Source organism: Coregonus lavaretus, assembly GCF_964263955.1.
Source record: "Coregonus lavaretus genome assembly, chromosome: 12".
Taxonomy (NCBI): Eukaryota; Metazoa; Chordata; class Actinopteri; order Salmoniformes; family Salmonidae; genus Coregonus; species Coregonus lavaretus.
In genome coordinates this window covers 57,935,390-57,962,749 of record NC_139999.1, presented here as the reverse complement: position 1 = coordinate 57,962,749, position 27,360 = coordinate 57,935,390, and the positions used below count along the sequence as shown (strand labels likewise).

General features: G+C 42.7%; 1 protein-coding gene across 1 annotated transcript in view; it reads left to right on the top strand.

Annotated features, from left to right (window-relative positions):
• Positions 1–27,360, top strand: part of chd6 (chromodomain helicase DNA binding protein 6) — a 110,173-nt gene that overhangs the window by 41,659 nt on the left and 41,154 nt on the right. The window contains exons 12-25 of the mRNA XM_084173823.1: positions 2,022–2,265; positions 5,439–5,615; positions 5,939–6,082; positions 6,603–6,858; positions 7,136–7,346; positions 16,009–16,204; positions 16,768–16,932; positions 17,526–17,699; positions 19,653–19,763; positions 24,700–24,902; positions 25,344–25,543; positions 25,956–26,115; positions 26,442–26,531; positions 26,642–26,745. Of these exons, the coding sequence (XP_084029949.1) occupies positions 2,022–2,265; positions 5,439–5,615; positions 5,939–6,082; positions 6,603–6,858; positions 7,136–7,346; positions 16,009–16,204; positions 16,768–16,932; positions 17,526–17,699; positions 19,653–19,763; positions 24,700–24,902; positions 25,344–25,543; positions 25,956–26,115; positions 26,442–26,531; positions 26,642–26,745 (2,435 nt within the window). The remainder of the gene's footprint in view (positions 1–2,021; positions 2,266–5,438; positions 5,616–5,938; positions 6,083–6,602; positions 6,859–7,135; positions 7,347–16,008; positions 16,205–16,767; positions 16,933–17,525; positions 17,700–19,652; positions 19,764–24,699; positions 24,903–25,343; positions 25,544–25,955; positions 26,116–26,441; positions 26,532–26,641; positions 26,746–27,360) is intronic.

Sequence of the window (27,360 nt, the reverse complement as noted above, 5' to 3'; positions counted from 1 at the left end):
AGTGAACTAATAGTATAAAGTATGTAGTATATGCTCATTAAGTATGTAGTATGGGTATTCGAACACAGCTTAGATGTCTATGGTATCTAATAGCATGCTAGCAGTTACCATAGACTTCCAGTCATTGCGCTAACGCTAGCTAACAACTTCCTTCAAACTGCACGCAGACACATAAAAATGGTATCCACAAGTTAATCTGACCCTGGGGAAGTAAATAATCCTGAAGTGTCACTTTTAAGTAGTAATTCACCACTAGACACTTCATGTAGATACATAATCTGATGGGTACACTACTGGCCCCAGTGTACCCAATTGTCATACTTGAGTAAAAGTAAAGATACCTTAATAGAAAATGACTCCAGTAAAAGTGAGTCACCCAGTAAAATACTACTTAAGTATATTTAAAACCACATTTTTACTCCATACATTTTCCCTGACACCCAAAAGTACTCGTTACATTTTGAATTCTTAGCAGGACAGGAAAATGGTCCAATTCGCACACTTATCAAGAGAACATCCCTGGTCATCCCTAGTGCCTCTGATATGGCAGACTCACTAAACACACATGCGTCGTTTGTAAATGATGTGAGTGTTGGAGTGTGCCCCTTGCTATCCGTAAATAAATAAAAAACAAGAAAATGGTGACGTCTGGTTTGCTTAATATAAGGAATTTGAAATGATTTTTACTTTTGATACTTAAGTATATTTGAGCAATTACATTTACTTTTGATACTTAAGTATATTTAAAACAAAATACTTTTTTCTTTTTTTTACGGATAGCCAGGGGCACACTCCAACAAAAAGGGACTTAAGTAGTATTTTTACTTAAGTACTTTACACCACTGACTGGCCCTGAATAAAATAACTTTTACTGCCCGGAACTGTATGTCTTAGGAGTTGTTTTGTTTTAACCATATTGCCTACACCCGTCTGATCCTTTTCAATCTATGAAAAGTGTCTAAGAACCTGGAGTGGATTTCACGACTCAAAGAAAGGCTACAGCTGCTTCTCTGGTAGTGTAACGGAATGTCATGTTGGATTTTTCTCATGATGAACACAAATCAGATCAAATCTTCAAATGCAGAGAAATTGGTGTGTTTGGGCAGTTGTGTTGGAGTATAATTTTTATGACAGATTTGAGTAGCTCGTTCAAAGTAATTGCCGGGTATCGCTCTTGTTTTGTTGTTTATCCACTCTGATGGAAAATACAGTGGTGTCGCATCCCTTGTTCACATCAAAATCACAACTGGTTTGTTGTGCCCAGAAATAAATAACACATAATGAAACCAGGCAAGATCAAAAGGCGAGATCAGGTGTTCAAATTAACCAAGTATTTATGGTACACTGATATCAAACAATATTTCCTTGACTGGGAAGTCTTCGCGTACAGCCAGTCTTTCCGCTAAGTTAGCGCTAACGCAAGTTAGCATTGGCTCACAAAACTACCTCTAACATCCTTCATACTGGACGCAGAGACATAAAAATGGTATCCACGAGTTCATCTGACTCTGGGGATGTAGATTATTGATCATTGTCAAAATCCCGAAGTATCCCTTTAATCTGTCAAGGCTGAGGGAGGGGAAGAAATATTGTGTTGTGGTGGACTAACTTTAAACTGCTAACTTGTGAAATATTTGCATTGAAAACATTGTTAGATACCGACATGTTGTCATTCAGTGCATCGTGTGCCGCTTGGATTGTAAACAGGTGGGTTCTTTGGAATGGGAGGGGCTGGGGACTGGCTTTGGCAGAGGCTTTATGAGGATTGTTACTTAAATGTTACTTCCGCTCAGAACATATTTGAAAACCTTAGCCCCCACAATCAAACTGAGTTAGCTGGACAGCACATGTGAGATTTGGTTCTAGGTTCCGAGACTACCTTTTACTCGCCCTCTATGGTAAAGGTCACCCCCCACACCTTTTTGTCTTTTTTGATTATTATTTTTAATTGTGTTTGATACCACCGTGTTTCCCGCATCTTCCTGTTTGACACCACGGTTTTCCCACCTCTTCCCATACAGGAAGAACTGCATCCTGGCTGACGAGATGGGCCTGGGGAAAACAATCCAGTCCATCACCTTCCTCTTCGAGATGTTCTCCCTGGGCCTGCGGGGGCCCTTCCTCATCATCGCCCCCCTCTCCACCATCACCAATTGGGAGAGGGAGTTCCGCAACTGGACGGAGATCAATGTCATCGTCTACCATGGCAGCCAGATCAGCCGCCAGATGATCCATCAGTACGAGATGTACCACAAGGACCAGCAGGTGAGCCAACATGGTGTGTGTGTAAGGGTATGTGTGAGTGCAGGGGTTAAAGCTTTCTGTCATATGGATTAAGCCTATTTATTTAAAGATGCTATGCTGCATCTGTTAGCCTACAGGTAATAATGATTTTAAAGGGACAATTATATTTCGGATGGTGTCAACAATTTTATTTTAATACATTTTGGAGTAGAATATCCTTTTCAAAAAAGTCTGACCAATTCCAGTCCTTGTCAATATTAAAAAATCAAATAAAAAATAAGATTCCATATGACGGAAATACGTTGCAGTGATGGAGAACTTTAACCCCTGGGTTGCCCATCTGGATTTACCTCATTGAACAACCCCAAAAGACTGAATGCATCAAGTGCTACAAATATATGTTTTAACTTGTCACTGATCTTAAAAGCGTGTCTTGCTTTTGTTTCCTTTTTTTAATCAGATTTTTAGGGGCGCCACTACTAATTAATATAGGGCAAACACTGATGTATGTTTCAATCTACACAGGATATGCAGATATGCTGTGTGTTTTTGTATGAGCCTAGATGTGTCAAACAGAAGCTGTGTGTATGTATGAATCTTCAGAAGACAAAAGGGTGAGCCATTGCTTGTCTGCTGGATATACTGTATGTCTTAAGGCCTAGATATACTATGTTTATACAGCCTTTCTATGTGCAGTATAGGGACATTAGAGAGGGCAGCGGGGCCTTGCTACAAGTATCTCTGGAAATGTGGTTCCATGGTACTGACAATATCTGTACGTCATGCATCAAGTGGGTTTGAGGAACTCATGTTGAGGAAGTAGAATCTCAAGGTAAAGAATACTGAACAAAAATATAAATGCAAAATCTAATGTGTTGGTCCCATGTTTCATGAGCTGAAATAAAAGATCCCAGAAATGTTCCATACGCACAAAAAGCGTTTCTGTCATTTTGGGCACAAATTAGTTTACATCCCTGTTAGTGAGCATTTCTCCTTTGCCAAGATAATCCAACAGGTGCACCTTGTGCTGGGGAGAATAAAAGGCCACTGTAAAATGTGCAGTTTTGTCACAACACAATGCTACAGATGTCTCAAGTTTTGAGGGAGTGTGCAATTGGCATGCTGACTGCAGGAATGTCCACCAGAGCTGTTGCCAGATAATTGAGTGTTCATTTCTCTACCATAAGCTGCCTCCAATGTCATTTTAAAGAATTTGGCAAAATGTCCAACCGGCCTCAAAACCGCAGAACACGTGTAACCACGCCAGCCCAGGACCTCCACATCCGGCTTCTTCACCTGCGGGATTGTCTGAGAACAGCCATCCGGACAGCTAATGGAAATGTGGGTTTGCACAACCGAATAATTTCTGCACAAAAATCGTCTCAGGGAAGCTCATCTTCGTGCTCGTTGTCCTCACCAGGATCTTGACCTGATTGCAGTTCGCGTCGGAACCGACATCAGTGCGCAAATGCTCACCTTCGATGGCCACTAGCACGCTGGAGCATTGTGCTCTTCACGGATGAATCCCGGTTTCAACTATCATGGGCATATTGCAGACAGCGTATGGCGTTGTGTGGGTGAGTGTTTTTGCTGATGTCAACGTTGTGAACAGAGTGCCCCATGGTGGCGGTGGGGTTTTGGTATAGGCAGGCATAAGCTACAGACAACAAACACAATTGCATTTTATCGATGGCAATTTGAATGCACAGAGACACTATGACGAGATCCTGAGGCCCATTGTCGTGCCAATCATCCGCCACCATCACCTCATGGTTCAGAATGATAGTGCACGGCCCCATGTCGCAAGGATCTGTACACAATTCCTGGAAGCTGAAAATATCCCAGTTCTTCCATTACATTTACATTTTAGTCATTTAGCAGACGCTCATATCCAGAGCGACTTACAGAGTGCATACATTATTTGTATTTTTTTCATACTGGCCCCCCGTGGGAAATGAACCCACAACCCTGGCGTTGCAAACGCCATGCTCTACCAACTGAGCTACATCCCTGACGGCCATTCCCTCCCCTACCCTGGACGACGCAGGGCCAATTATGCGCCGCCCCATGGGTCTTCCGGTCGCGGCCGGCTACGACAGAGCCTGGATGGCCTGCATACTCGCCAGACATGTCACCCATTGAGCATGTTTGGGATGCTCTGGATCGGCGTGTACTACAGCGTGTTCCAGTTCCCGCCAATATTCAGCAACTTCGCACAGCTATTGAAGAAGAGTGGGACAACATTCCACAGGCCACAATCAACAGCCTGATCTACTCTATGCAAAGGAGATGTCACGCTGCATGAGTCAAATGGTGGTCACACCAAATACTGACTGGTTTTCTGATCCACGCCCCTCCTTTTTTTTTTTTAAGTTATCTGTGACCAACAGATGCATATCTGTATTCCCAGTCATGTGAAATCCATAGATTAGGGCCTTCTGAATGTATTTCAGTTGACTAATTTCCTTATATGAGCTGTAACTCAGTAAAATCTTGGAAATTGTTGCATGTTGCATTTATATTTTTGTTCAGTGTTTTTGACGTATGTCCTTAGAATGAATGAGAGCTTTAATGGAGGCGCAATGCCCCTGACCCACTTCCAGTTTAGGGCTGAATACATTTTACCTGAATGTTTTCCTGGGGTGAAGGAGACACGCAGAGTGCCATTTGGCAGCAAGCATATTTGCAAGTTGGTTTCTTGTCTTCTAATGTTACAAGATATTCAAATGAGTTATAATATAATAATAATATAATATGCCATTTAGCAGACGCTTTTATCCAAAGCGACTTACAGTCATGCGTGCATACATTTTTTTTTTTTGTGTATGGGTGGTCCCGGGGATCGAACCCACTACCTTGGCGTTACAAGCGCCGTGCTCTACCAGCTGAGCTACAGAGGAGTTCTAATATCAACGCTGCAAGATGTGAGGATTTCACACGAACGACTTCACCGTTTCGATATTTGATCGGGAGGACAGCAATTGTTGACACGGCATTGTTTTGAATTTAACATGGTAGGATTAAATTGATTTAGGACCAGAACTCCCTGAGGACAACTTCCCCGTTTTTCATCCAATTGTTAAAGCAGTGTTTAAAGAATTGCTCTAAAAAGTGTGTTAAAGAAGTGTTCAAAGTATCAATTATTTCCTTTTCTTCCACCTTTTATTATCTTTAAAAAATATATTTGTAAACAGGGAAACATAGTGTCGGGCGGGTACAAGTTCCACGGGGTGATCACCACCTTTGAGATGATCATGGCCGACTGTCCAGAGCTGAAGAAGATCCACTGGCGCTGCGTGGTCATCGACGAAGCCCACCGCCTCAAGAACCGCAACTGTAAACTCCTGGAGGGCCTCAAGCTCATGAACCTGGTGAGGGGGAAGCTAGCTAACTTTCTTGGGCGTCTGCATTGTCATTGTAGTCAATTCAGTGCAGCACCAGCCAAGGCTGATAGTAGCATGGATGCCCTCCCTTGGTCAAGAGGGAAGTACTGCACAAAAAGAAACATTGTAATGAGCCAGACTAGCGAGTGGTAATCTCTGTTGAGTTACATGGATGATACTTGTCTTTGAGTGGCATGAAAAGTGCTATAAATGGTTTTTATGTATTAATACTCAAATCCGTATACCATTTTGTTGTGTACTACATGCATTGTACATTTGTTGGGCTCTTCCACCTCTTCCACCCCCTGTAGGAACACAAGGTCCTCCTGACGGGCACCCCCCTGCAGAACTCGGTGGAGGAGCTCTTCAGTCTTCTCAACTTCCTGGAGCCCCTACAGTTCCCCTCAGAGAGCCTCTTCCTAGAGGAGTTTGGAGATCTGAAGACTGAGGAACAGGTGATATTTTTTTTTTTTTTTCTGAGGCGAAGTGGGAAACCTTCCTTTTGGAATTTATGGGAATGTTGATTCTTTCTCAGAGATAACCATCAGCAATTCCCTTTTAAGCATTGTATCATACACTTAATGGCAGCTAACATGCTACTGAACAAAACGGAAAGCATGCGCTTTACATCATCAAGCAGTTGTTGAATCTGTGTCGGTATCAAGTTGTTGCATCTGCAGTGCAGGTGTGGGCAATTTAAACATATTGTTATGAATAGCGCCACAGTAAACATAAGTGTCCAGGCCAGACTAAACAAACAAATGTTTTGTCTAAGTCCAAACTGTATGCTGTTAAGTATGTACCTACACTAGACATTCTAAGTCTTATTACTGCAGACCGTCAGATCCTGACCACTTCTGTCCTCCTTTCCCCCAGGGTTGGGGTAAATTCCATTTCATTCAGTGAGTTCAGTACATCCTGAATTCACTGAATTGGAAATTAAATTGACCCCAAACCTGCTCTCCTCTACCCCAGGTGAAGAAGCTGCAGGCCATCCTGAAGCCCATGATGCTGCGGCGGCTGAAGGACGACGTGGAGAAGAACCTGGCGCCCAAGGAGGAGACCATCATCGAGGTGGAGCTCACCAACATGCAGAAGAAGTACTACCGCGCCATCCTGGAGAAGAACTTCACCTTCCTGGCCAAGGGGGCCAACCAGCATAACATGCCCAACCTCATCAACACCATGATGGAGCTGCGCAAGTGCTGCAACCACCCTTACCTGATCAAAGGTGACGTGTGGACACACGCACACAAAAACTGTTCATAGTTCATAATACAATTTTAATTGTAAAATTAGTCAACAGATTAACTAATCCGTTAACGCCTGTATTATTTCTAGCTTCCTGTCTTTTTATATTTGGACACAGTTTAATTCAACCCTGACTTTTAAGCAGCATTATGGAAATGGCTTCATACCAATTTCTTCTGACTTTCACAAGACTCTCTACGATGCATGCTAAGTAGCACGTTTCTCTCCCCCCACCTATCTTCTATGGAAACATCTAGGTGCGGAGGAGAAGATCCTGGATAGCTTCAGGAAAACACACAGCCCTGATGCCTGGGACTTCAACCTCCAGGCCATGATCCAGGCGGCGGGGAAGCTGGTGCTCATTGACAAGCTGCTGCCTAAGCTGATCGCTGGCGGCCACAAGGTGCTGGTCTTCTCCCAGATGGTGCGCTGCCTGGATATCCTGGAGGACTACCTCATCCAGAGGAGGTGAGACTAGGGCTGAGGATAGAGCCGGGGTTGGGGCAGTGAGGCTGGGGATAGGGCTGGGGCTGCTGGACTAGGCTCAAGCTCTGCTCTGTGTGCCCACATCACAATCTCCCTCCCATCTGCTCTAATCTAAAAAGAGACCAACCAAATATATATGATTTGTCTGGACAGTTCCATGAGAAACAGGGAAGGCATGTATGCATAACATATTAATGGCTATGACTCTGTCATAATGATAAAAGGATCTGCGTTTGATACCATTTTTTATAGGATAACAATGATCCATAGGGGATTTAATGTTTATGTTGGTTTATTAACTGGAATATACAGTGGCTTGCGAAAGTATTCACCCCCCTTGGCATTTGTTTTTTTTTTTGGGGGGGGGGGGGGTTGTATCATTTGATTTACACAACATGCCTACCACTTTGAAGATGCAAAATATTTTTTATTGTGAAACAAACAAGAAATAAGACAAAAAACCAGAACTTGAGCATGCATAACTATTCACCCCCCCCCCCCCCCCCCCCCCCCCCCCCCAAAGTCAATACTTTGTAGAGCCACCTTTTGCAGCAATTACAGCTGGAAGTCTCTTGGGGTATGTCTCTATAAGCCTGGCACATCTAGCCACTGGGATGTTTTCCCATTCTTCAAGGCAAAACTGCTCCAGCTCCTTCAAGTTGGATGGGTTCCGCTGGTGTACAGCAATCTTTAAGTCATACCACAGATTCTCAATTGGATTGAGGTCTGGGCTTTGACTAGGCCATTCCAAAACATTTTAAATGTTTCCCCTTAAACCACTCGAGTGTTGCTTTAGCAGTATGCTTACGGTCATTGTCCTGCTGGAAGGTGAACCTCTGTCCCAGTCTCAAATCTCTGGAAGACTGAAACAGGTTTCCCTCAAGAATTTCCCTGTATTTAGCGCCATCCATCATTCCTTAAATTCTGACCAGTTTCCCAGTGCCTGCCAATGAAAAACATCCCCACAGCATGATGCTGCCACCACCATGCTTCACTGTGGGGATGGTGTTCTCGGGTGATGAGAGGTGTTGGGTTTGCGCCAGACATAGCGTTTATTTTGATGACCAAAAAGCTTAATTTTAGTCTCATCTGACCAGAGTACCTTCTTCCATGTGTTTGGGGAGTCTCCTACATGCCTTTTGGCGAACACCAAATGTGTTTGCTTATTTTTTTCTTTAAGCAATGGCTTTTTTCTGGCCACTCTTCTATAAAGCCCAGCTCTGTGGAGTGTACGGCTTAAAGTGGTCCTATGGACAGATACTCCAATCTCCGCTGTGGAGCTTTGCAGCTCCTTCAGGGGTCTCTTTGTTGCCTCTGATTAATGCCCTCCTTGCCTGGTCCGTGTGTTTTGGTGGGCGGCCCTCTCTTGGCAGGTTTGTTGTGGTGCCATATTCTTTCCATTTTTTATAATGGATTCAATGGTGCTCCATGGGATGTTCAAAGTTTCAGGTATTTTTTTATAACCCAACCCTGATATGTACTTCTCCACAACTTTGTCCCTGACCTGTTTGGAGAGCTCCTTGGTCTTCATGGTGCCGCTTGCTTGGTGGTGCCCCTTGCTTAGTGGTGTCACAGACTCTGGGGCCTTTCAGAACAGGTGTATATATATACTGACATCATGTGACAGATCATGTGACACTTAGAGTGCACACAGGTGGACTTTATTTAACTCATTATGTGACTTCTGAAGGTAATTGGTTGCACCAGATCTTATTTAGGGGGTTCATAGCAAAGGGGGTGAATACATATGCACGCACCACTTTTCCGTTATTTATTTTTTATAATCTTTTGAAAGACGTTTTTTTTTTTTTTTTTCACTTCACCAAATTGGACTATGTTGTGTATGTCCATTACATGAAATCCAAATAAAAATCCATTTAAATTACAGGTTGTAATGCAACAAAATAGGAAAAATGCCAAGGAGGATGAATACTTTTGCAAGGCACTGTAAGTGAAATAATCTGTCTGTAAACAATTGTTGGAAAAATTAATTTCTTAACAAGAAATTTGTGGTGGTTGAAAAACAAGTTTGAATGACTCCAAAATAAGTGTATGTAAACTTCCGACTTCAACTGTATGCTGAGCACTTATTGGCTGCTTTTCCTTCACTCTGCGGTCCGACTCATCCCAAACCATCTCAATTGGGTTGAGTTCGGGTGATTTTGTGGAGGCCAGGTCATCTGATGCAGCACTCCATCATTCTCCTTCTTGGTCAAATAGCCCTTACACAGCCTGAAGGTGTGTTTTGGGTCATTGCCCTGTTGAAAAGCAAATGATAGTCCCACTAAGAGCAAACCAGATGGGATGGCATGTCGCTGCAGAATAATGTGGTAGCCATGCTAGTTAAGTGTGCCTTGAATTCTAAATAAATCACTGACAGTGTAACCAGAAGAGCACGGTGAGAACCACACATGCAGAAATCATCCGTTCACCTACTCTGCATCTCACAAAACATGGCGGTTGGAACCAAAAATCTCAAATTTGGACTCATCAGACCAAAGGACAGATTTCCACCGGTCTAATGTCCATTGGTCGTGTTTCTTGGCCCAAGCAAGTCTCTTCTTCTTATTGGTGTCCTTTAGTAGTGGTTTCTTTGCAGCAATTTGACCATGAAGGCCTGATTCACGCAGTCTCCTCTGAACAGTTGATGTTGAGATGTGTCTGTTACTTGAACTCTGTGAAGCATTTATTTGGGCTGCAATTTCTAATGAACTTATCCCTCTGCAGCAGAGGTAACTCTGGGTCTTCCTTTCCTGTGGCGGTCCTCATGAAAGCCAGTTTCATCATAGTACTTAATGGTTTTTGCGACTGCACTTGAAGAAACTTTCAAAGTTCTTTGACATTTTCCGTATTGACTGACATTCATGTCTTAAAGTAATGATGGACTGTCATTTCTCTTTGCTTATTTGAGCTGTTCTTGCCATAATATGGACTTGGTCTTTTACCAAATAGGGCTATCTTCTGTATAGCACCCCAACAACACAACTGATTGGCTCAAACACATTAAGAAGGAAAGAAATTCCACAAATTAACTTTTATGAAGGCACACCTGTTAATTGAAATGCATTCCAGGTGACTACCTCATGAAGCTGGTTGAGAGAATGCCAAGAGTGTGCAAAGCTGTCATCAAGGCAAAGGGTGGCTATTTTGAAGAATCTCAAAAAATTAAATATATTTTGATTTGTTTAACACGTTTTTGGTTACTACATGATTCCATATGTTATTTCATAGTTTTGATGTCTCCACTATTATTCTATAATGTAGAGTAGGTGTGTCCAAACTTTTGACTTGTGCTCTGTATTTACAGTTGAAGTCGGAAGTTTACATACACCTTAGCCAAATACATTTAAACTCAGTTTTTCACAATTCCTGACATTTAATCCTAGTAAAAATTCCCTGTCTTAGGTCAGTTAGGATCATAATAATAGTAGAGAGTGATTTATTTCAGATTTTATTTCTTTCATCACATTCCCAGTGGGTCAGAAGTTTACATACACTCAATTAGTATTTGGTAGCATTGTCTTTAAATTGTTTAACTTGGGTCAAACTTTTCAGGTAGCCTTCCACAAGCTTCCCACAATAAGTTGGGTGAATTTTGGCCCATTCCTCCTGACAGAGCTGGTGTAACTGAGTCAGGTTTGTAGGCTTCCTTGCTCGCACACGCCTTTTCAGTTCTGGACACAGATTTTCTATAGGATTGAGGTCAGGCCTTTGTGATGGTCACTCCATTACCTTGACTTTGTTGTCCTTAAGCCATTTTGCCACAAATTTGGAAGTGCTTGGGGTCATTGTCCATTTGGAAGACCCATTTGCAACCAAGCTTTAACTTGCTGACTGATGTCTTGAGATGTTGCTTCAATATATCCACATAATTTTCCTTCCTCATGATGCCATCTATTTTGTGAAGTGCACCAGTCCCTCCTGCAGCAAAGCACCCCCACAGCATGATACTGCCACTCCTGTGCTTCACGGTTGGGATGGTGTTCTTCGGCTTGCAAGCCCCCCTTTTTCCTCCAAACATAACGATGGTCATTATGGCCACACAGTTCTATTTTTGTTTAATCAGACCAGAGGACATTTCTTCAAAAAGTACGATCTTTGTCCCCATGTGCAGTTGCAAACCGTAGTCTGGCTTTCTTATGGCGGTTTTGGAGCAGTGGCTTCTTCCTTGCTGAGCGGCCTTGCAGGTTATGTCGATATAGGACTTGTTTTACTGTGGATATAGATACTTTTGTACCTGTTTCCTCCAGCATCTTCACATGGTCCTTTGCTGTTGTTCTGGGATTGATTTGCACTTTTCGCACCAAAGTATGTTCATCTCTAGGAGACAGAACGCATCTCCTTCCTGAGCGGTATGACGGCTGCGTGGTCCCATGGTGTTTATACTTGCGTACTATTGTTTGTACAGATGAACGTGGTACCTTCAGGCGTTTTGGAAATTGCTCCCAAGGATTAACCAAACTTGTGGAGGTCTACAATTTTTTTTCTGAGGTCTTGGATGTCTTTTGATTTTCCCATGATGTCAAACAGAGGCACTGAGTTTGAAGGTAGGCCTTGAAATACATCCACAGGTACACCTCCAATTGACGCAAATGATGTCAATTAGCCTATCAGAAGCTTCTAAAGCCATGACATCATTTTCTGGAATTTTCCAAGCTATTTAAAGGCACAGTCAACTTAGTGTATGTAAACATCTGACCCACTGGAATTGTGATACAGTGAATTATAAGTGAAATAATCTGTCTGTAAACAGTTGTTGGAAAAATTAGTTGTGTCATGCACAAATTAATGTCCTAACCGACTTGCCAAAACTATAGTTTGTTAACTAGAAATTTGTGGAGTGGTTGAAAAAAAGGTTTTAATGACTTCAACCTAAGTGTATGTAAAGTTCCGACTTCAACTGTATACACGTTCAAATGCCTCTCCAGTGAAGTAGTGATGTGCGACATATGCCTAGCTTCTTGAAACGGGTCACAAATATAAATTTTCTCTAAACTCCATCATTTTGGATTTGAGAAAATATTTCATAAGGTGACAGTACAGAATACCACCTTTTAATTTAAGGGTATTCATATACATATCTGATTTATTGATTTTACAGTTTAGAAATGAAAGCACTTTAAAGATCTAGTCCCCCCATTTTAAGACGTCATAAGTATTCGGACAAATTTCATTTAGTATACCAAAAGTGTAGTATTTGGTCACTTATTCCTAGCACGCAAATGACTACATCAAGCTTGTGACTCTACAAACTCATTGGATGCATTTGCAGTTTGTTTTAGTTGTGTTTTGGGTTATGATTTGCCCAAAAGGAATTGAATGGTGAAGGATGACTGAAGTGATTTTCAAAGTTAGAAGAGAAGATGTTTCTGAACACTTCCAATTAATCCTGATAATGCCATGATTAGGAAAAAATAATTAATGAATAATGATGAGTGATAAAGTTAGAGACTACAACAAAGCATGCTAACCTCTTGCCATTACAAATGTGGGAGATTTGCATATTTGGGGGTTATGATCTTTGTCCCTCTATCTTTCTCACTCATTCACGATTTATAATCATGATAGCCACATTCATGTAGAAGTTTTCACAAACATATTATTTTTTATATTTTTTGTGCTTTTACCCTTTTTCTCCCCAATTTTGTGATATCCAATTGGTAGTTAGTCTTGTCCCATCTCTGCAACTCCCCTATGGACTTGGGAGAGGCGACGGTCGAGAGCCATGCGTCCTCCGAAACATGAACCTGCCAAGCCGCACTGCTTCTTGACACACTGCTCGCTTAACCCGGAAGCCAGCCACACCAATGTGTCGGAGGGAACACCGTCCAGCTGGCGACCGAAGTCAGCTTGCAGGCGCCCGGCCCGCCAAAAGGAGTCGCTAGAGCGCGATGGGACAAGGAAATCCCGGCCGGCCAAACCCTCTCCTAATCCAGATGACGCTGGGCCAATTGTGCGCCGCCTCATGGGTCTCCCGGTATTGGCCGGCTGTAACACAGCCTGGGTTCGAACCCGGGTCTGTAGTGACGCCTCAAGCACCGCAATGCAGTGCCTTAAACCACTGCGCCACTCGGGAGGCCTTCACAAACCTATTCTAATATTCTATTCAAACCTATTCTATTCTAATACTACAGTGTCTTCAGAAAGTATTCACACCCCTTGACTCTTTCCAAATCTTGTTGTGTTTACAGCCTGAATTTAAAATGGATTAAATTTAGATTTTTTTTGTCACTGGCATAAACAAAATACTCCATAATGTCAAACTGGAATTATGTTTTTAGAATTTTTTACAAATTAATTAAAAATGAAAAGCTGAAATGTCTTGAGTCAATAAGTACTGTATGGCAAGCCTAAATAAGTTCAGGAGTAAAAATATGCTTAACAAGTCACATAATAAGTTGCATGGACTGACACTGTGTGGAATTTTTGAATGAGTACCTCATCTCTGTATCCCACACATACAATTATCTCTAAGGTCCCTCAGTCGAGCAGTGAATTCAACCACAAAGACCAGGGAGGTTGTCCAATGCCTCACAACAAAGGGCACCTGTTGGTAGATGGGTAGAAATTAAACAGCATGGTCAAGTTATTTATTACACTTTGGATGGTGTGTCAATAGTCACTACAAAAATCCAGTCACTACAAAGATACAGGCGTCCTTCCTAACTCAGTTGCCGGAGAGGAAGGAAACTACTCAGGGATTTCACCATGAGGCTAATGGTGACTTTAAAACAGTTAGTTTAATGGTTGTGATGGGAGAAAACTGAGGATGGATCAACAACATTGTAGTTACTCCACAATACTAACCTAATTGATAGAGTGAAAAGAAGGAAACCTATACAGAATACAAATATTCCAAAACATGCATCCTGTTTGCAGCAAGGCACTAAAGTAATACTGCAAAAAATGTGTCAAAGTAATTCACTTTTTGTCCTGAATACAAAGCATTATGTTTTGGGCAAATCCAATACAACATATTACTGAGTACCATTCTCCATATTTTCAAGCATAGTAGGGGCTGCATCATGTTATGGGCATGCTTATAATCGGTAAGGACTGGGGAGTTTTTCAGGATAAAAAATAAACTGATTGGAGTTAAGCACAGGCAAAATCCTAGAGGAAAACCTGGTTCAGTCTGCTTTCATCCAAACACTGTGAGATGAATTCACCTTTCAGCAGGACAATAACCTAAAACACAAGTCTAAATCTACAGTGGAGTTGCTTACCAAGAAGACCGTGAATGTTCCTGAGTGGCCGATTTACAGTTTTGACTTAAATCTACTTGAAAATCTATGTCAAGACTGGAAAATGGTTGTCTCGCAATGGTCCACAACCAATTTGACAAAGCTTGAAGAATTTTAAAAAGAAGAATGTGCAATTGTTGCATAATCCAGGTGTGGAAAGCTCTTAGAGACTTACCCAGAACTCACAGCTGTAATCGCTGCCAAAGATGCTTCTACAAAGTATTGACTTGGGTCTGAATACTTATGTAACTTAGCAGACATTTTTTTTAAACATGTTTTCACTTCATCATTATGGGGTATTGTGTATTTTTTTATCAATTTTGAATTCAGGCTGGAACACAAAATGTGGAATAAGTCAAGGCACCAAAATGACACACTACATTATTCACCATTCACTTCATATTGGACAAAACATAATCGAAACACAACCAAAGCAAGCTGTAAATGCATCCAACAAGTTTGTAGAGCCACAAGCTTGATGTAGTCATTGTGTGCAAGGAATGTGGGACCAAATACTAAACTTTTGACTACTTTAGTACACTATAAGAGAAATTAGTCCAAATACTTATGTCATCTACAAAAAAATGTTTGGGGGGGCTATATATATATAAATATATATATATATATATATATATATATATAAGTGCTTACATTTCTAAACAGTAAATCAGATATGTATGAAAATACCCTAAAATGAAAATTGACAATCTGTACAGTCACCTCATTTGAAACGTTTTATATCAAATCCAAAATGCTGGAGTATAGGGCCAAATGTAACATTTTAGCATCACTGTCCAAATACATACACTACATGACCAAAGGTATGTGGACACCTGCTCATCGTACATCTCATTCCAAAATCATGGGCATTAATATGGAGTTGGTCCCCCTTTTTGCTGCAATAACAGCCTCCACTCTTCTGGGAAGCCTTTCCACTAGATGTTGGAACATTGCTGTGGGGACTTCACAATAACAGCATTTACAGTTGACCGGAGCAGCTCTAGCAGGGCAGAAATTTGACAAACTGACTTATCGGAAAGGTGGCATCCTATGACTGTGCCATGTTGAAAGTCACTGAGCTCTTCAGTAAAGCCATTATAATGCCAATGTTTGTCTATGGATATTGCGTGACTGTGTGCTCGATTTGATACACCTGTCAGTAACGGGTGTGGCTGAAATAGCCGAATCCACTAATTTTAAGGGGTGTCCACATACACTCCCCTACGTACACTCTATATACAAAAGTATGTATTGTAGCGAATTCGGGGGTCCCAAACCTGGGTCCAGCGACTGTCAGCCGAACAGCCATTACGGCAAAAGATCCAAACCTCTTGAGGAGGTCGGTAGGTGTGTTGTTGAGGTCGTTTCAGTATTTTCATACTTTGTATATTTGGTTGCAGGTACACCTATGAGCGCATCGACGGCAGAGTGCGGGGGAACCTGCGCCAGGCGGCAATTGACAGGTTCTGTAAGGTGGACTCAGACCGCTTTGTGTTCCTGCTGTGTACCCGTGCTGGGGGCCTGGGCATCAACCTGACCGCTGCAGACACCTGCATCATCTTCGACTCGGACTGGAACCCCCAGAACGACCTACAGGTTAGTCAACACAAAGTTCAGTACCACTTAGGGCCCGTTTTCCGGGCCTCGATTAAACGTAGTCCTGGACTTAAAAGTATTATACTAATTTCCTGATGTGGTTTCATGGGGCAGTAGGTAGCCCAGCTACTAAAGAGTTGGACCTGTACCCAAAAGGTTGCCTGTTCGAAAAAAGGGGGAAATTGATCTGGCAACTGGAGGGCTGCTGGGTTCAGATCCTAACAACAATCCCCTACTGCTGGGCCCTTGAGCAATGCACTTAACCCACAACATGGCTGTAACTATGGACAGTAAAGTTGTATTGTCATTGTATTATTGTCCTGTGTGGTTCAGTTGATAGAGCGTGGTACTTGCAATGTCGGGATTGTTGGTTCCATTCCTGCTGGGTCCACCCTTACGAAAATGTGCAGGCTATATATATTTCCAGCAGATTTCATGTGTGCATGGAGTATGACATGGTATATAGAAAAACACTACTCTCACACACTGTTAATGGCACTGTTAATATAACAACAGTTTTAAGCCCTATTTGTAAAAAACTGCTCTGTGTTTGTCCATGCCAGGCCCAAGCTCGCTGCCACCGCATCGGCCAGAGTAAAGCAGTGAAGGTGTATAGACTGATCACCAGGAACTCATATGAGAGGGAGATGTTTGACAAAGCCAGTCTGAAGCTGGGTCTAGACAAGGCCGTGCTGCAGGACATCAATCGAAAGGGCAGCCTCAATGGGGTGAGTGACTGTGCTATAACAGCCTGGTCCCAGATCTGTTTGTGCTGTCTTGCCAACTCCTATTGTCATTCATCGTCATGCCAGCACAAACAGATCTAGGACCAAGTTATACTATGAAGGATGAGTTGTGTGATGTTGGGGTTTTCTTTGTATAATGATTGCGTTGTCTACCACCTTCATATAGTAGTCATCTTTGACATTTGTATGGCTATCCACACTCAGCACAGCAGTCCCTCAACACTTCTGTTGCCTGTGTTGCAGTACAACACAAACAGTTGTCAGCAAACATGCTAAACATGTTCCTTTGGACTATGCTGGTTTTGTACCCCTCCACCCGTTCATCAAACTTTCACTACCCCTGCCCGCACAAGACTGCTTTGTGATTTTTCCTCATCCCTGCCGAAACATTCCAATAAACAATGCTTTTTTAGATCTCTCAGCTGTTTCTGATTCCAAAGGATCCCTTATCATATTCAGGAAATACATTGAAATGGAATTGACCTCAACCCTGATCTATAATTGGGTCCAGTTGATCTGAGATCTGTTGCTATGGCTGCTTAACTAATGGGGGGCATGGTGTCCCAAAGATACAGCAGATGACCAAGATTGAAGTGGAGGACCTGCTGAGGAAGGGCGCATATGGAGCGCTGATGGACGAGGAGGACGAGGGCTCCAAGTTCTGCGAGGAGGACATCGACCAGATCCTGCAGCGCCGCACCCAAACCATCACCATCGAGACAGAGGGCAAGGGCTCCACCTTCGCCAAGGTAAACCCTGACCGTTATACCCCTAACCTCTAACCCCTGACTCTAATATCCAGACCATCACCATCCAGACAGAGGGCAAGGGCTCCACCTTCGCCAAGGTAAACCCATATTGGGTAAACTGTTGAGAAAATACAACACTTTTTGTACATAGTCCGTCGCCCCCATTTTAGGGAACCAAAAGTTTTTGGACAAATTCACTTGTGTATTAAAGTATTAAAAAATGTAGCATTTGGTCCCATATTCCTAGCACGCAATGACTACAATGCTTGTGACGCTACAAACTTTTTGGATACATTTGCAGTTTGTTTTGGTTGCGTTTCAGATTATTTTGTGGCCAATAGAAATTAAAGGTAAATAACGTATTGTCATTTTGGAGTCACTTTTATTGTAAATAAGAATATAATATGTTGCCTCCCGAGTGGCGCAGCGGTCTAAGGCACTGCATCGCAGTGCTTGAGGCGTCACTAAAGACCCAGGTTCGATCCCAGGCTGTGTCGCAGCCGGCCGCGACCAGGAGACCCATGAGGCAGCGCACAATTGGCCGGGTTAGGGGAGGGTTTGGCATGCACGCTGACTTCGGTCGCCAGCTGTACAGTGTTTCCTCCGACACGTTGGTGCAGCTGGCTTCTGGATTAAGCGAGTAGTATGTCAAGAAGCAGTGTGGCTTGGCAGGGTCGTGTTTCGGAGGACGCATGGCTCTCGACCTTCGCCTCTCCCGAGTCCATACGCGAGTTGCAGCGATGGGACAAGACTGTAACTACCAATTGGATATCAAGAAATTGGGGAGAAAAAAGGGTCAAATGTTTAAAAAGAAAATAATAATAATAATAAAAAAAATATTCAAGAATACAATATGTTTCTAAACACTTCTACATTAATATGGTTGCTACCATGATTACGTATAATCATGATTACGTATAATCAGGAAGACCCCAAAAATGCTTACCTCCCCTGTTATTTATTGGTAATGGTGAGAGTTTTCAAGTTTTTAATGGCACATGCACAAGTACAGTGAAATGCCTTTCTTGCAAACTCAAAACCCAACAATGCAATAATCATAAACAATGTAATACTAGAAAAAAACACACGAGAAATAAGAATAAATATGAAGAACACAAAAAGTAAGTAAGCATACTATATACAGGGTCAGTTCCAATACCATATTTACAATGTGTAGGGATACGGGCGTGATGGAAGTAGATACAGTATGTATAGGGGTTAGGTGACTAGGCAACGGGATATAAGATAAACAGAGTAGCAGCAGCTTGTATGTAAGTGGGTGTGTGTAGAGTCAGTATATTAGCATGTCTTGGGTGTTATGATCATTATTCACCATTCATTCATGATTATCCGTATAAAGAATATTGGACCAAATACTACACACTTGACTACTTTAATACACATATAAGTGAATTTGTCCAAATCCTTTTGGTTCCTTAAAAAGGGGCAACTATGTACAAAAAGTGCTGTAGTTTCAAAACGGTTCACCCGATATGGACACTCTGACTTAAACCTCATAGTCATTGTACCCCCCCAAAGTGCTGGGGTACAGAGCAAAAAAATAAAAAATAAAAAGGTTTCACTGTCCAAAAACCTCACTGTATTACTTTGGTGGTTTGAGATTAGAGTATTACTTTATTGTGCTCAACTACAATGAGAAATTTAAACTTTGAGTGTCAAGGGCCCTACCTTTGCCAAACCCTACCCCTAAATGATATCTTAAACCGTAATCCTTAGGCTGTCACCATCCAGGTAGTATATAACTATTGGAAGAATTACATGTTCGCCAGTATCCACAAGTTTCAGTTTCCCGTCTTTTACCAATGTCAGATTTCACGCCTTATCAGCTTTCTCAGCACATCCCAGTGTATGTTACTCGCATGGATCCAGTCCAGTTGATGCCTGTGTGTGTGTGTGTGTGCATAATTATTTATTTTTCCTTGTCATTTCCAGGCCAGCTTTGTGTCTTCTGGAAACAGAACTGATATTTCCCTGGACGATCCCAACTTCTGGCAGAAATGGGCCAAAATAGCAGAGCTGGAGATTGACTCCAAAGCAGAGAAGGTAAGAGGGGAGGGAAGGGAAGGAAGGGCGCTGTGGGGCGACCGGTGATCCCCGACTAGGGTGTCGCTGCTGCCTGGTGTTGGAGGGGCTCCAGAAAAGGCTGGTCGCTGCAGATCAAAAGAGCCACTCAGAATGCGCGCTGGAAAAGAAGGCGGAATAGGCCTCGCGAAACGGTTTAAAAATCTGGCACTCATCAACCTGCTGAACAGATGGGTTGCATTAATGAGAGAAAAAAAAATAGAAATACAGCATGCGAAGCAGAGGGAGGAGGAGAGGGTGCAGTTGAATTAATTATGTGTGTATTAGAGCTTGCTGTGTGTGTATAGTGTATTAGTGTGCAGCGTATGCATTTTGTGCTGAAGAGTTGTGCGTACAGTGGGGAGAACAAGTATTTGATACACTGCCGATTTTGTAGGTTTTCCTACTTACAAAGCATGTAGAGGTCTGTAATTTTTATCATAGGTACACTTCAACTGTGAGAGACAGAATCTAAAACAACAATCCAGAAAATCACATTGTATGATTTTTAAGTAATTAATTTGCATTTATTTAAATTACAGACCTCTACATGCTTTGTAAGTAGGAAAACCTGCAAATTCGGCAGTGTATCAAATACTTGTTCTCCCCACTGTATATGGTGTACACTGTACTGTATATTAGTATTGTGAGTTGTTTTGGCCTGTGTATGTGGTGTTAGGGCTATGTGTGTGTGTGTGTTGTCTGTTAGCCGTGTGTGTCTTAAGTCTTTTACTTCAAATTGATTTGTTTGGAGACTGTACATGGCATGTGTATTGTGCTGTATACTGTGTGCCAGTACTATGCATGGGTGCCTATAATGCCTGAATTGCCTAGATGAACAGTGTGTCCATAAATTAATTTATATAGCCCTTTTTACATCAACAGTTGTCACAAAGTGCTTATACAGAAACCCAGCCTAAAACCCCAAAGAGCAAGCAATGCAGATGTAGAAGTACGGTGGCTAGGAAAAACTCCCTAGAAAGGCAGAAACCTAGGAAGAAACCTAGAGAGGAATCAGGCTTTGAGGGGTGGCCAGTCCTCTTCTGGCTGTGCCGGGTGAAGATTATAAGAGTACGTGGCCATTAAGGCCAGATCGTTCTTCAAGATGTTCAAACATTAATAGATGACCAGCAGGGTCAAATAATAATCACAGTGGTTATAGAGGGCAGGAATAAATGACAGCTGGCTTTTCATAGCCAAGCATTCAGAGAAGGGGCGAGAGAGAACAACAATTTTGTCCAGGATTAGGGCTGTGGCGGTCCCGAAATTTCGTCAGCCGGTGATTGTCAAGCAAATAACTGTCGGTCTCACGGTAATTGACCGTTAATTAACATAAAGGGGTTCCACACATGCAAGCTGCTGATGTGTGCCTTTTGAAACATCTACATTTACAAGTCTAAAGTGTAATAAATCCCTTTATTTGCCTTTACACCATCACAATAAATCCATTATTTATTTTTGGCAGGTCTACGAAACATTATAATAAAGCCAATAAAGGAAAACGAGACTGGTTATCCCGCCATCATGATAGGGGTTCAGCAATATGTGTCCGGTTCCTTCTCGTCCATATAGCGGGTCATCTCGGTGTCGGCATGCACTCTCAAGGATACAGGGGGGGGGGGAGCTTTCAGGGCCAGTTTCTTCTCTAAGAAGATCACCAAGATTCATATTTTTAGCCGGGGGCTGTGCACAGTCATCCCCATCTCCAGCTGTACAGCTGGTGCTGCCTCCGTCTACTTCCCCGAGTGCCAACATCTCCTGAAGGAGGGCATCTTTTCGTGCCATCTCCCACACGGCCTTTGTACCGGGGGTCAAGTAGGCAGGTCTTTAACAAAAGTGCCTGTAGTGCTGTTGCTTTGTGCTTGTCCTGCAATACACTTCCCATTTTCTTTTTTATAGTTTTTCGTTAGCTCGGAGTCATTGGGTTTGGGAGAGAGAATCTGTCCCGTTAAAAGTTGTAAAACGGGCTTGACTGACGACACTGTCACATAGTTCTCCCCAGACAGGATATCAGTGAAGTCGGCCACAGGCTTCAGTGCGGCATTGACCGATTGCAGAACATTGATGACCTGCCATGATGGATCTAAATGCTTGTGATTTTTGATCGTCAATTAATACCTGTTGTATGGCCGAGACCTGCGCCGAAACTCTTTCGACCATTTGTTGTTTGATCACCCAACCTGTTCTACAATCCTGCAGAATGAAAAATAATAACATTTTATGAAATGCAAGGGAATTCAATGGGCATATCATTCGATTTATATACGATTTATAAATCTAGGACCAACATCTTGATAACGAAATTGTAGCTTGTATTTGATTTAAATAGCCTAAAATTAATAGAATGAAATGTGCTCATCATTCAATTGAGATATAGTGAAGGCCTATTAATAGGACTAACATCTTGATAGTGGAATTGTAGCTTGTATTTGATTTAAATAGCCAAACATTTATGGAATGCAATAGGCATATAATTTGATTGATATACATTGTATTAATCTAAGACCAACATCTTGATAACGAAATTGTAGCTGATTTTTAATTTAAATAGCCTAAAATTAATGGAATGCAATGGAATTTAAGACTGACTATGAACTAAATAAGATTAAGCACTCACCAGTATGAGAACGTGCTGGGGCATCTCAAGAACCTCCTGTGCTTTATGGAGGTTTCTCCTCTTCAACCAGCTCGTGGAGAAGGTGCTGGCGAGTGTCCTAGAGCCCCAAGGCCCGGGTTGTGCGGTCTTTCTGACTTGCAACACCTTTTGTGACGGCCAGATGCAGGTTGTTTCCAAAGCAGCTAAGCCATGGCCAACCCAACTGCCTCACCACGGCCACAATGTTTGCCCCGTTGTCAGTTGTGATGCAGGACACTTTCTTCTCATCCAATGCCCACTCTGCCAACACGGACCGGAGAGCTTCACTCAGGTTATCCGCAGTATGATTCTCTGGCATATAGGTCGTCTCAAGACAATGGGACACAATGGTCGCGCCCCCGTAGAAATCTAGTTAACATAATTTTAAAATCCCCATCAAAATCTGTCTGTTTAAGATAGAGATATCAGTTTTTTTGCATGGGCTGTGTCTTAATCCACCGCATCCGCTGAAATCGGCCATTCGCATCTGCGGTGAAAGGTGGCAGAGCTACAGCGGTGTTTGTCAGACCATTAGACATCCCGAAAATCGGTCTTCTCACAAAATTATATGTAGTGTCGGAACGGTTTGGCCTAGAAACTATTTTGACCACTCTACTGAAAGACTCCTCACGAACACGATGGTGTTCTCCGTTTTGCTCTACGACGCCCACAAGCCTCACAACACTTGTCTGAAGGCCCCCGGTACCAGTTTGAAAGAATTATGGAATTATATATGGAGATAGTTTTAGTGCCTAAAATAAGGGGATAAATACATGCGAAAGATATATATATGTATATGTATATGTATGTTTCCTGATCTTTCTTATATCTCTCAGATATAGGACGGACACATCAGAACAAATTTACTTTAGATTTAGTTTTGGACTATCTGTTGTTCCATGTAGTGAATATTTTATTCAATGCGTTTTTTTTGGCTAATAGCAGTAATGCCAAATTCAATGTTTCATCCAATAATTTTGTTATATATTTTTTTAGACCATAAGGGGTCTTAAAATTCCAAATCAAATAGCTAAATAACACTTGGTATGACCATTTTAAAACAATTACATATGTTAGCTTAGAACCCTCCCCCGCTTAGACTTAGAGGGGTAAAAGTGTACAATGCAGAAATCACTCCACATTTCCTGGATGCAAAAATTCTAATAGTTCGCCTAATTTCAGTTTATGTGACAAAACAAGCAAGTATAGTGTAGAGAATCATTCTACCATCTACACCAATGTGAAATATATTTTCCATAGCCAAAAATATTGTACACTGAACACAATATAAACGCAACATGCAACAATTTCAAAGGTTTTACTGAGTTACAGTTCTATAAGGAAATCAGTCAATTGAAAGAAATGTATTCATCCCTAATCTATGGATTTCACATGACTGAGAATACAGATTTGAATAGAGTTGATCAGGCTGTTGATTGTGGAATGTTGTCCCACTCCTCATCAATGGCTGTGCGGGAACTGGAACACGCTGTCGTACACGTCGATCCAGAACATGCTATACACGTCGGTCCGTAGCTTATGTCTGCCCATACCATAACCCCACCGCCACCATGGGGCACTCTGTTCACAACGTTGACATCAGCAAACCTCTCGCCCACGTGACGCCATACACAGTCTGCCATCTGCCCGGTACAGTTGAAACCGGGATTCATCCGTGAAGAGCACACTTCCCCAGCGTGCCAGTGGCTGTCCGGGTGGCTGGTCTCAGACAATTCCGCAGGTGAAGAAGCCAGTTGGGAAGGTCCTGGGCTGACATGGTTACACGTGGTCTACAATTGTGAGGCCGGTTGGACGTACTGCCAAATTCTCTAAAACGTCATTGTACAGAAATGAACATTAAATGATCTGGCAACAGCTCTGGTGGACATTCCTGCAGTCAGCATGCCAATTGCACGCTCCCTCAAAATGTAAGACATCTGTGGCATTGTGTTGTGTGACAAAACTGCACATTTTAGAGTGGCCTTTTATTGTCCCCAGCACAAGGTGCACCTGTGTAATGACCATGCTATTTAATCAACTTCTTGATATGCCACACCTGTCAGGTGGATGGATTATTGTGTTTATTTTTTTGTTCTGTATATTTTCAGCTGTTTGAAGCTGGTGCTTTTATATGCTTTTATATGCTTTCCTGAGACGACTGTACAACCATCGAGATTCATTGTCAGATCCGACAGCAGAACTCTTTGTTTCTTGGGACCTACAACTAGCATATCCGTAGCAAGCCGGCAGTAAAGCCTAAACCTGAACCTCCGTCTGTGACAGGAGAGCCTGGTGATTGACACGCCTCGTGTGAGGAAGCAGACGCGTCACTACAACTCGTTTGAGGATGACGAGCTGATGGAGTTCTCCGAGCTGGACAGCGACTCAGAAGAGAGGCCCTGTCGCACCCGCCGCCTCAGCGAGAGGAGCAGGCACTACCTCCGTGCAGAGTGCTTCCGTGTAGAGAAGAACCTGCTCATATTCGGGTCAGTTTCACAGCCTCTTATATTTCTCAGTTATACTTTCAGTAGCCTTTCTATTGTGCCATACTGTAAAAAAAAATTGTTCCCTATGTAAGTGCTCTCTGTACCTCAAACTGTACCTTAGTAAGCACTCTTACTAATTACTGCAGAGTTACAGTGTGCAGGTTTCCCAAACATCTCAAGTAACCCCCAATAAGTACCATTTATTTTATGTATTTCGGTACTACCCCACCTGATTCAGTTGGTCAACCAGTGAAGGGCTTGGTGATTAGTTGATAAATTAGTTGTGGAATACATCAAATATGTGGCACTGGCTGGGGGTACTTGAGGGGAGTTTTGGGAATCACTACAGTAGGCTACATTAGAGTACAGTATTTAGGTATTGTATCCAACTGACTCTGTCCTCATGCCACTCACTCCATGTCTCTGCGTGTGCCCACATAGCTGGGGTCGCTGGAACGACATCCTGACCCATGGGCGCTTCAAGTGGCAACTGGCCGAATGCGACATTGAGGTGCTGTGCCGGTCGCTACTGGTCTACTGCTTGCGCCACTACAAGGGCGACGACAAGATCAAGAGCTTTATCTGGGACCTCATCACACCCGCCAAGGATGGCCATAAACAGGACCTGCAGAACCACTCTGGTGAGAGACTCACTAACATCCCCTGATACAAGCTGCCATTCACTCATTCAGATATGGTGTGGGGGAAAGAGGACAGGCAATATGGTTAGTTATGTTGACAACACTCAAATGAATAATCAAGCTCTGAAAAGCAACTCGTAGTGCCAGAGTTTGGTGTAATAGCCTAGAAAGCGGACTCCAGATCATGCATGGCCCCCTGCGATGGGGGTTTGAATCCACACTCAGCATCTTGTACTACTCTTTATTACATCTTGTATCTACTCTGTCTATCCCTTAGCATAAAAAAATAAAAGCGATCCCCACCCTTCTCCGATGGTTTGCTATGGTCTCCAAATGTCTATCCTTTAATGTGGACAGGTGTGCAGTAAGGTGATTACATGATATAGTTCAATTCCAACCTTTCCACAAGCAGGCCTGTCGGCCCCAGTCCCCAGGGGACGCAAGGGTAAGAAGCTAAAGAACCAGCTGAGTGTGCCCGAGATGAAGCATGCAGACTGGCTGGTCAACTGCAACCCAGAGGTGGTGCTGCATGATGACAGCTACAAGAAACACCTCAAGCAGCACTGCAACAAGTGAGTCCCCCATTCCTCACAATTCACTTTCAGCTGTTAGTGAACAGTCATGTTCTCCTGTATGCAGAATGGGATTCCTAAGGTTGCTAAATCTTACAAAACATACATACTAGTCTAGTTCTATTTGAAATTATGATTTTTTTTTGGTGCTGAAGTCTAGGGAGTAAGGGCTAGATTTACTAAGCTTTTGCTTTTTGTTTTATCTCTTCCTAAAAACAGGTGAAAATGCTTAGCAACTCTGCACTGGCCCTAAGTGGTTTGGTGTTTATCCAATAAGAGACTGATGAGGGGTATATGTGTTGTGTTATGTGCGTTGTTGTGCCAAGGGTACTTCTGAGGGTGAGGATGCTGTACTACCTGAAGGCGGAGGTACTGGGAGAGGCTGCTGCCCAGTCCCTGGAGGGCATTCCTGCCAGGTACAAAGTGCACCACGAGGGCACCCATTAATCATACCACTTACTTATCTAGGTCCGGGAAACCAGACTAAAGTGAATGGCTGATTTGTGTGTGTGTGTGATCTGTGCAGTAAACTGGAGGTGGCACTGCCTGACATCGACTACATCGAGATCCCAGCAGGCTGGTGGGATGCAGAGGCAGATAAGTCTCTCCTCATAGGAGTGCACAAACACGGTAATCCTCTAGTCTAGGGTCTCCTGTTTGTCAGGTCCTCATGGCTCTCACTATACAATCCAATTTTATGTACACTGAACAAAAATATAAATGCAACATGTAACAATTTCAAAGATTTTACTGAGTTACAATTCATATAAGGAAATTAGTCAATTGAAATAAATAAATGAGGCCCTAATCTATGGATTTCACATGACTGTGAATAAAGGTATGCATCTGTTGGTCACAGATACCAAAAAAAAAAAAAAAAAAAGTAGGGGCGTGAATCAGAAAACCAGTCAGTATCTGGTGTGACCACCATTTGCCTCATGCAGCGTGACACATCTCCTTCGCATAGAGTTGATCAGGCTGTTGATTGTGGCCTGTGGAATGTTGTCTTCTTCAATGGCTGTGTGAAGTTGCTGGATATTGGCGGGAACTGGAACACGCCATTGTACACGTCGATCCAGATGATCCCAAACATGCTCAATGGGTGACATGTCTGGTGAGAATGCAAGCCATGGAAGAACTGGGACATTTTCAGCTTCCAGGAATTGTGTACATGACCTTGCAACATGGGGCCGTGCATTAGCATGCTAAAACGAGGTGATGGCGGCGGATGAATGGCACGATAAT